General features: G+C 44.5%; 1 protein-coding gene across 1 annotated transcript; it reads left to right on the top strand.

Annotated features, from left to right (window-relative positions):
- Positions 1 to 3,503: 3,503 nt before the first annotated feature.
- On the top strand, positions 3,504 to 9,285 carry LOC119120882 (SMC5-SMC6 complex localization factor protein 2-like). The gene is made up of 20 exons (XM_037248109.1): positions 3,504 to 3,648; positions 4,193 to 4,233; positions 4,361 to 4,740; positions 4,811 to 4,838; positions 4,921 to 6,071; positions 6,142 to 6,212; positions 6,281 to 6,391; positions 6,525 to 6,695; positions 6,771 to 6,876; positions 6,943 to 7,030; positions 7,119 to 7,260; positions 7,350 to 7,437; positions 7,514 to 7,690; positions 7,841 to 7,935; positions 8,011 to 8,098; positions 8,189 to 8,305; positions 8,420 to 8,497; positions 8,563 to 8,649; positions 8,741 to 8,809; positions 8,930 to 9,285. Exons 1-20 carry the CDS (start codon positions 3,581 to 3,583, stop codon positions 9,194 to 9,196), a joined length of 3,423 nt encoding a protein of 1,140 aa, XP_037104004.1. The 5' UTR covers positions 3,504 to 3,580; the 3' UTR covers positions 9,197 to 9,285.
- Positions 9,286 to 9,842: the final 557 nt, after the last annotated feature.

Genomic DNA, 9,842 nt, shown 5'->3' with positions numbered 1-9,842 from the left:
AATGTAATTTAGCGCTTCGTGCATGAATAAAATTAGCATGAACAGACCATCATGGAAAATGCTAGAAGAAATGCATAAAACCGACGACGAAAGAGATACTGAGAAAGTGTGTGGCAAAGGATAACTAACGCTATTCCAATCGGAAGACTTCGATGGTTTCAATGCACAGGAGGAAGATGAAGACGATGAAGCTCTTTTTTTTTACGTTTACTTGTATGCTTTTTTAATCAGCCCTGTTAGTGCTGTGCTACCGTGTTGCTGCTGTGTTACCGCCGCGTCTCAGTGACTTTTACCGGTATGTTTTATTTAATCAAACCCTATTAGTGCTGTGTTACTTCCGTGTTGCTGCGGTATTACTGCCGTGTCACAGGCAGTGTTTGGAAAGAAATGTTAAGGTATGTTATTAAAACTTTAAAAAAGCTTTCTGTGTCCAGTCTTTCTTTGTTAATAACTCGCGTGCACACTTCCGTGTTGCTGCGGTACTACTGCTGCGTCACAGGCAATGTTTAGAAAGACATGTTAAAGTATGTTATTAAAACTTTAAAAAGGCTTTCTGTGTACTGTCTTTCTTTGTAAAAAACTTGTGTGCACGTGCGGCTTATAGTCTGGTGCGGCTTATATAAGAAAAAAACTGAAATATCCCCGGATTTTAGCTGGTGCGGTTTATAGTCCGGTGTGGCTTATAGTCCGTAAATACATTAAAATGGAAAGATGGCATTTCTTGTCACCACTAGAAGGCGCTATATGTCGACCAGAATATCATATAGATAGCTCTTTTTATGCTATGACTATATATTAATGTGAAGTTTTGGCTTGCTAAGGCAGCAATTACAGGGGAGTTTTTGAGCAAGGCTAGAGCTGGAATTGAACCCTGCACCTCAGAACTTTGAGGCGGACATGCTAACCAGTGCTCCACCGTGGCACCCCATCACTTGAATAACTTATACAGATGTGACTTTTTTTTTTTTTTCTACACAAAAATGGAAACTTCAATACTATAAAATACAAAAGTGATCAATAATAATCCCAACACCTGACAGTGTCGTAGAATGGCAGGATATTGACAGGAGCGTCCTTTTTGGTTTGCATGGCAGTTGTCTACATGCGTGCGAAAGAAACATTTTACCGTTTTTTTCCATGTATAATGCGCCCCCATGTATAATACGCACCCTAAAAATGGCATGTTGATGCTGGAAAAAAGCCTGTACCCATGTATAATACGCACCCAAATTTTGACTCCTACTTAAGTCCGTCAACGTAAAATTATTTCAGAAAAAAGATCATCTTTGGGAACAACCGGATGTTATTCTGCCGGTCAGTATCACTGCGCATGCGGTAGCAAACTCAATAGCGAAGAAATGTTTCGGATTTGTGTAGGGTACATTGTGACAGCAAACGAGCAGGTGATCGAGCAAGCGTCTGATACGAGAGCATTGTGTTCGTATGGAGCGTGTTTGAAGTGAACAGCAGAGAAGAAAGCGCATCTGTAATGGCGGCCTCCGTATGATTAAAGATTAAGATTAAAGATTAAAGTCCCAATGATCGTCACACACACACCTGGGTGTGGTGAAATTTGTCCTCTGCATTTAACCCATCCCCGTGTGATTTTAATCCATCCCCTGGGGGAGAGGGGAGCAGTGAGCAGCAGCCATGCCGCGCTCGGGAATCAGTTGGTGATCTAACCCCCCAATTCCAACCCTTAATGCTGAGTGCCAAGCAGGGAGGCAATGGGTCCCATTTTTATAGTCTTTGGTATGACCCGGCCGGGGTTTGAACCCACAACCTTCCAGTCTCAGGGCGGACACTCTACCACTAGGCCACTGATATCCGGATAAAAAAAAGTTCAACAAAAAAGCGCCTGTTTTCAAGCATGCTTTCAATCAGCTCTGTCAGACGGATGTCTCTTGTGGTCTCCAGGATCTTGCTGAGGAGACGTCTGTGGTTGACTGTATCATAGGCAGCTGAGAGGTCGACAAACACCACACCAGTTACCATCCCTTCCTCATAACCATCTTCGATGTAAGCCCATAATACAGGGGTGTCCAAACTACGGCCCGCGGGCCAACTGCAGTTTTTATTGGCCCGCAGCAAAGAAGAAGTACTGGGCAGGCTAACGAGTTAGCGGAAAGATGCTAATTCGCGATCGTGCTAACACGCGCAAACGGACCTCTAAAGGAAATTAAACGAACATTTGGAGCAATACTACATTGTCCTAAAGGTTAGACACATGTGATCATTCATTTCTCTTGTTAGGAGACACACTTACATCGCCAATGACTCCTGTACCACTGTAACCGACATATGTACAAGAACGTAAAAAAGGAAGTGGTATCGCCTGAAAACGGCCTTCAAAATAAATCACCCTACCTCAAATCAAAGCATGGCTGAATAACATAAATAACATGGAGAATTCTTAACACAAACTGTAAATATGTTTTTAGAACAACTTTTATTATTATACATTTTTTTATAACAAGGTAGAAGTGTACATACAGTAAATATGTTCTTAGAACTCTTATTATAACAATTTTCTATAACAAGGTACAACACTGTAAATATGTTTTTAGAACTCTTATAATAACCTTTTTTTTTTTTAAAGGTACAAGTGTACGCACTGCAATTGTGTGGGCACTCCTTGCCTTCTGCTGGCGTGTGGGCAAGTTTTGTGCCATAATTCCTCAATTTAGAAGTTTTATTTTGACTTTTAATTCTTTTTTTCAATTTGGGAAAAAAATCCGCGATGTAGTGAAACCGCGATAAACAAACCGTGATGTAGCGAGGGATTACTGTACATCACTGAAAATCAAGGCAATTGTGTTTGTCTAATTTGTAAAGAGACGGTTGCCTTGTTTAAGGATTTCAACTTAAAGAGACACTCAGACTAAACATGCGAACACAAACGACCAGCTAACAGGGAGTGACCGCGCTGATAAAGTGAAGCAGCTCCAAGCTGAACTGGCATCACAACAGCGATTCTTCACACGGGACTGTGAGTCAAAAATAAATATTACAAAAGCAAGCTACGAAGTGGCCATGTTAAGACTGTTGATGTTATGGACCTCTAGACCTGACACAAACTATTATTTTCTGAAAGATAATGTAAATGACAAGAGCAAAATTCACTAGTTTTAAGTTTTAATAATAACAGACAACTTTGCATTACTTATAACTCCCGTTTAAAATGTTCATGAGGCAAAAGTAATTTTAAACTCGTGTAAATTTAAGGTATTTCATACAGTTTGTTCAATGTTATCTGACTCTTCAGATATGAATGAAAGGCAGAATTTGTGTTTTTAAGAGTTGTTCACATCTGCCTGCGTGACTCATATTTGGTTATTTTGTCATTTGAAAAATAAAGACAATTGTGACAATGAAATTTGTTTTATAACAGTGTGTATTTGCATGACGTTTTTGTAGTTAAAAAATGTCCGAAAAAACGATTGGCCCCCGGGCCCCTTCACTTTATCAAATCTGGCCCTCCTTGCAAAAAGTTTGGACACCCCTGCCATAATGTTCGATGACTTCGGGCGCGTAATGCCCTGAAAACCACTTTTGTCTTTACGTCTGCTGCCATTAATACATGACGATAACGAATGACTATTTTACCTTCAAAATGAAAAATGGACCTGAAAACAAAGGAGATACTTGGTGAGTAAGCGTGCGAAAATCATTAAAAATCGCGTTTTATTATTAGCGTTAGCTCTTTTCATAGAGCATTTCCTCGTATGTCGGTGCATGTGATTTTCAAGTTAATTCCATCTACGAGATGTGAAGCAAAATTGAACTGACAAAAGGGCTTTCTTATCATCACATTGAAGAGTTAATTTGGCGGTTGAAGGTTAGCAGCGAGTGTTAGCTTACGTGCTTGTGCTTCATTTTGGTACGTACTTGATAAACACTTCAAAACATATCCGTCGCACGCTGCAATTGGCTATGAAGACGCAACATGGGAGGTGTGCAGGCTTCTCGTGACGTTCGATTCGTGCGGGATGACTTTTTACTTTTTCTTTTTCCCCCCTGACAAGCGCATCTCATTTGTAATTGCTGCTTACAAGAAGTAAAAATGACAAAGTACAAGAACAAAGACAGTCAAAACGACAAATTAACAACATGCTGAGTCCCACGTTATTTAGCCGAAACAGTCGTTTATTTTCTGACTTTTTTGGTAACGTACTTTTTTTTATGGATACAGGATATGTAAGAATGCAGAATACTGCTCCCCAAGGATTAAAAGTAGGTTAAAGAAATAGTCTTAGTTTCTTTGTCATTGTAATCCTGATTTTTTTCTTTATAATATGCAAATATCACTTAAGGTCAATGAATGCTCTTCATGGAGTTCATGTTTTTTCTTCTGTTTTAGAAACTCCAATGAAACCCTCACAAATCGCTAATCGCCTCGTAGCCCCACGCAGGAGAATGTTGCCGCACGACAGCTCGCCTCTGCAGCCATCAGTTCGTCTGACGCCAATTTGCTTATCTGAGTCGAACCGTCCGGAGCACTGCAAGTCGCTGTCGGGGTTGCAACGAAGCGTCGTGCCCAGGCCCCAACCTCCAGTCGCCGGTGCCAAGAAACATGATGGGGCGCAAGTCCATCGACCGAGTATTTGCCGAGCTGAATCCTCTCATCGCAAGAAGGATTTCAGCCCCCACTCTCTTTCACCTCATAAAGGGAGAGAGCACAAGTCCATGGCAGCGGTGTTCTCGTGTAGTTCCTCTGTACATAAACTACTGTCCATAAAGGTACATCATGAGTAAAAATGTTTTTGGAATTGGCCTAAAAATATATAATTTTATTTATTTACTCTTTTAGGAACTTTCAAGTGAAAAATCCATTCCAGGTAGTATTTCAGACATCAGTAGCTGGTAAAAAGAGATGAGCTACAATCCCAGAAACCATTTTGTGATTTTGTTGGTCTTCAGCTGTGAGCATGGACCACGCCTCTCAAAAGCGCCACAGGGAGAGCGAGGAGAACGACGCCAGCGTCAAGAAGCCCTGCGTCCGAGCAGAGCCTCCAACGCCAACGCACTCGTCGAAGCAGCCCGCAATTGCAAATGAACGGCTTTCATGCTCGGAACCGTCGCCCAATTGCAAAGCCACCGCGCCGACCAAACCTACTGTGACCAAACAGCCTTTTTTAGGGGACAGGCAGCTCCAAATACATTCCAATCACGGCAACATTATCCAGTTGAGGTCATTTTCCAAACAAGACCCTTTCAAGCTAGCGGGACGCGACAAAAGAGACAAAACAAATGCTGACGTCCAACCAAAACACAGCAAGCCAGTTCACCGTCGCCCTCCTCGGCAATCCCAGCACAGTTCCTTCGACTCGTCGCTCAAGACCATGAAACGCAAACATCCCCACAGTCCTCACAAGTCGCCCTCTAAGTTAGACTGTTCTCTGAGTACTCCTCCGGCAAAACGGAAAAAAACACACCACCGCAGTAAGACCGTTCCCAACGACTATGACCAATTGTTCACCCCGAACGTCATCCTCAAACCCGCGCTCAAGACCGCCAAGAACAAAACGGACAAGGAGACCGAGAAAAGACAGCCCCGATGCAAACCTGCCGTCCAGAGTTCTGAGAACTCTTGTAGGAAAGGTGAAGACGCTGGAGGCACTTGTCCTGCCAAAGTTCCCATCTCATCTAATCACGTTCACATTTCCCTGCCATATTGCTATGTGTCGTTAGTAAGGCTCACTAACAAGTCCATAGGTGCTAAGTCCAAAGATTGGGATGTCCCTCGGTCATGCGGGCACTCGACACACGGGAGCCTTAAGCATGACGACAAAAACAAAGCCAAGCGACCTTCCGCATCGCCCCGCTCTCCACCGACTAAGAGGAGCAACAAACGCGAACCACCCGAGAATAAAGAGGATTCGTTGGACCTGAGTCTGAGTATTGCTTTCGATTTGGAATCAAGCCACACGTCCAGAAGCAGCGATGAGGAGGAGCTTCCGTCGTTGCAGGAGATCATGAATCGCGTTCGCAAGGACTCAGCAACACCGGACAAGGGCGACGTCTTCTCGGAGCCGAGCACACCTGCCGTTTCCGACGACACCTCTAAAGCTGTAAGAGACTTTTCTGTACCGCCCTGCTTTAGAGTTCTTTGGATTGCTTACATGTGTGTTTTTGCGTCAGCCAAATGTCAGAAGAAGCTCATACAGGAACAGCCTGGACCAGATTCTGAAAGAGATGGACACCCAAAAGAAGTAAGCGAATCTTGAATGTTTGGCTGCTTGTTTTAAGAAATGGAGCGCTAACACTTTTTCACCAACAGGGCAAAAGAGAACGAGGGGCAGCTCCGCACCTCTTGCGACGAGGAGCTGTTGAGCGTGGCGGAATACCACGAGCAGGAGGAGAATCGCAACGACTGCTCCAGCGAACAACAGTACGACACCCTGGAAGCACGCTAGCCGCTTTAGCGTAGCAATTTTTTTTCTGGGTCATCTGATTCAGTCAGACAGGACGGTCATAATTTGGTTCTGTGATCATGGTCGCAAATTTTTTTTCCCCCACTCCAGGAAATTCCTGCAGCGCTACTCGCTGAACTCCAGCTGTGCTAACCGAGAGACGCCTCCCGGAGAAGTGGCGTTCCACCTTGACAAATTTGGTCAGATCTTCAATCAGGATTCTCTGCAGCTCAGACAATGCACGGCCAAGCCGCAGAACACGGCGGAGAAACCGCTGCTTTGGTGAGCTGACTTTTACCCGCCCTCAAATTCAAAAGATCTTAACGGTAATGTCGTTCCTCTGTCCTCTCTGGTCAGGTCCAGCCCGGCTCAGCTAGAACTGCACGTGAATAACGGCTTGTTCCAGGAAGCTTACTGTTCTCACTCGCCGTGCCCGACTCAAATCACCAATTTTCTATTCAAGGTAGGCCCCACTTGCTCGCTGTCAACGAAGCGCCGAAGCACCGAGTCATAGTTTTCTTCTGGTCAGATGATGTCGGTGCATCCTAAGAGGTTGTTGTCTGAAAAGATGCTGCAGGCTCTCCGTGACATCGCCAAATCGGCTGCCTGTAATATCGGTCAGTACTTTATTCTTTTTATTTAAATTTAGAGAACTTTCTTTTATCGACCATATCACACACTTAACGCCGTCGCCGTCTTTCTCAGTGAAAAACCAAAGCCACGTGTTTACCGTGTGGGTGCCCGCATTGGCTGATGTGACCTTGGCGCTGATGAACATGGGCGTCGCATTCGTGACGCTCTTCCCGTTTGAAAACTTGCAGCCCGCGTTCACCGAGGGCGATTTGCTGTAAATTTTGCTCTCGATCACAAATGCACGACAGCTCTTATATTTTGAAGAACTTTAGTGTGACACTTTGTGTTTTGCTTTTGATACAGGAAGAACGTCAGCATTCAAGGTGAACGTCCCCCTCACAACAAAGAATGGAACACGTTCCCGGAACACAACTGCAACAACATCTTGAAGGTGATTAAAGATGGCCAAAATGTCCTTGAGAAACTACAGCACACACTTCACCCATTGTTGTTTTGTTTTTTTGCAGTACCTTTCATACTGCTTGAGCTTGTGCCCAAAAGCGTACAGCGACTACGAGCTGCTCCTGCTGCTGACGCTGATGGCTCGAGTGGCTCTGGACCCGAACTTCATCCCCATGGCTGGCGAGGAGATTAACAAGCTACTCAATACGATTGTGGACAACATCAGGGACTGGGACACCATGGTCAGTTGAACACTCGCTGCAATAGATGCTTAATTTAAGGTACATTGTTATTTGTACCCTGAGGTACCCGAAGTATAGTTTGTGGGCCAATTGCGGCCTGCCAGCTATTTATGACGTCGTTACATTTCCAATTTTAATCTTTGGGTCTAGATCCCCAGAATGTGCCAGGCCCTCACCGAGCTGACCGACGACCACCACAACATGTGTCTTCTGGTTCGACTGCTGGCTGACAACATTCGCGGAAAGTATGGAAGTTCGTTGGTAGAGCCTTGATTCTGAAATAGTGCAGTCCAATCACTTTTTTTTTTTTTTTGGGGCAGATGCCTGCGACGGCACGTTAGTCTCTCGATGATCTCGAAACTCTTAGACGGCACAAGTAGATACCGACCAACGGGAAGTGAATTCAAGGTGGTTGTTTCTCTTCTGTAATTTCAATAGAATTTTTTTGGGTGTCGCCTTCAATGTCGTCAGTAATCCGTCGTCATGTCCTCCGCTTAGCTCACCGCGCTCAAGCCGTACGTGGCTGCTATGGCACCTTCCTCCCTCCGCCGTTTCTTTCGGAACACCTCCAGCGTGAGTTCCACGGAGGAGGACTTGATGTTTCTGGATCAGCAGGTGAGAGCACAGAATTGTATTGTGATGAAATAAAACCTCGGATACATTTTTAACTGTATTAAACAATTGATAAAAGTTCCAATGTCCTCAATCTGTAAAATGTTTGTGTTGCAGTCCTACTACCTTTGCTACAGCCTCCTAACCTTGACCAACGAAGCTTCCAATTTCCACTCCTTCCCAACACATCAGAAGGTACGAGCGGCTCTACATTTGCATCGCAGTCACGCTAACGTGCCCCCGTTTTGTTTCCCCCTCAGGTGCATCTGCTTGCTCTCTCGTCGGATCTGAGAGCGCACGTCATGTGTCGCATGAGAGAGAGCGAAACGTGTCTGTACAGGAGTAAGGTGGGTGCTCTGATTGTCATGTTAGATGTTGTATCGTTTTTTGTTTTCATGTTGCATGATAACACATCTGGCTTGCACCTCCGTCCTCCAGGTGAAGGATCTGCTAGCCAGGATTGAAACCAAGTGGCAGATGATCCTCCATCGCATGCAGCCTCTCAATGTAAACCTGCCCCGCGCTCTTACATCACTTGTACACTTTCGGAACCTGGCTCTTAATATTTACGCACGTATGTAGTTATTTTTTTGAAATTCTTTAACACACAATCCTCCTCTGATACAGTCGAAGCTCCGCGACTACTGGAAGCCCACGACCGTGAGAACCTCAACGTGCAAAAATAATCGAGATAGTTCCAGTGGGCTCTGTACGGGGAGCGAGAAATTAGTAGAAGAGAAAGCCGAAGAGGAGGCGAGCAACGACTTCACCTCCGCCGAGCAGGACGCGCCTCAGAGCACTGAAACGGCAGCAACCAGTCAAGAGCTTGAAGCAAACCACACACAAGCACAAGCAAACAGTTGCCGTCAGGATAACATACACGAAGAGTTGTGAAAAAAAAAAACTTTTGTGTTCACGTTTGCAACGTTAAGTTATAAGGCCTTAATGTTACAACTCGATTTGCACTATCAAGCCTGAATCCAGACATGAGCAATTCATTCCGGGCCCACATTAGGTACGCCTTAACAGCCTAAAGCAGGGGTCTCCAAACTACGGCCCGCGGGCCAACTGCGGCCCGCGGTCCAGTTTTTATTGGCCCGCAGCAAATTCTGAAAACATAATTGAATATGGCCCGCACAAGAAGCTTGAGCTCAACTCTGTTGCACTTCTCAGTTTCCACACTAGATGGAGCCCGCCACACAAAGCGTTTGACGTCCCATTAGCAACCCCCCCCCGCCCCTCTGTTTCAGATCAACAGTGGTAGGAAGAAGTACAGTCACCTAGCTAGTTCTACCTCATTGTTTTATATGTATTACTGCTATCAATTTGGTTCACTATTATCTTATTTATGAACAAAAATGCTCTTAATCACAAGTATAAGAAGTAGCTTGTTCAGTTCTACTTGCTATCTGCAGGAAAACAAACAAAAGCCTTACACACCTGTGCTTATAATTTACACTTGTATAATAGATTTACCTCAAGTGATTCATCATGCAGACATATATTATTCATATCAATAGCTGATTTATATAGTATTTTG

This window comes from Syngnathus acus, chromosome 3, assembly GCF_901709675.1.
Source record: "Syngnathus acus chromosome 3, fSynAcu1.2, whole genome shotgun sequence".
Lineage (NCBI taxonomy): Eukaryota > Metazoa > Chordata > Actinopteri > Syngnathiformes > Syngnathidae > Syngnathus > Syngnathus acus.
Note: the sequence above shows the minus strand (reverse complement) of the source record. Positions and strands in the feature narration are given on the sequence as shown.

Coding starts and splice junctions, on each gene's coding strand:
- LOC119120882 (XM_037248109.1), top strand. CDS start 3,581: ATGACGATAACGAATGACTATTTTACCTTCAAAATGAAAAATGGACCT. Junction 4,839..4,920: donor AAGTGAAAAATCCATTCCAG/GTAGTATTTCAG, acceptor GTTGGTCTTCAG/CTGTGAGCATGGACCACGCC. Junction 8,498..8,562: donor CCTTCCCAACACATCAGAAG/GTACGAGCGGCT, acceptor TTTCCCCCTCAG/GTGCATCTGCTTGCTCTCTC.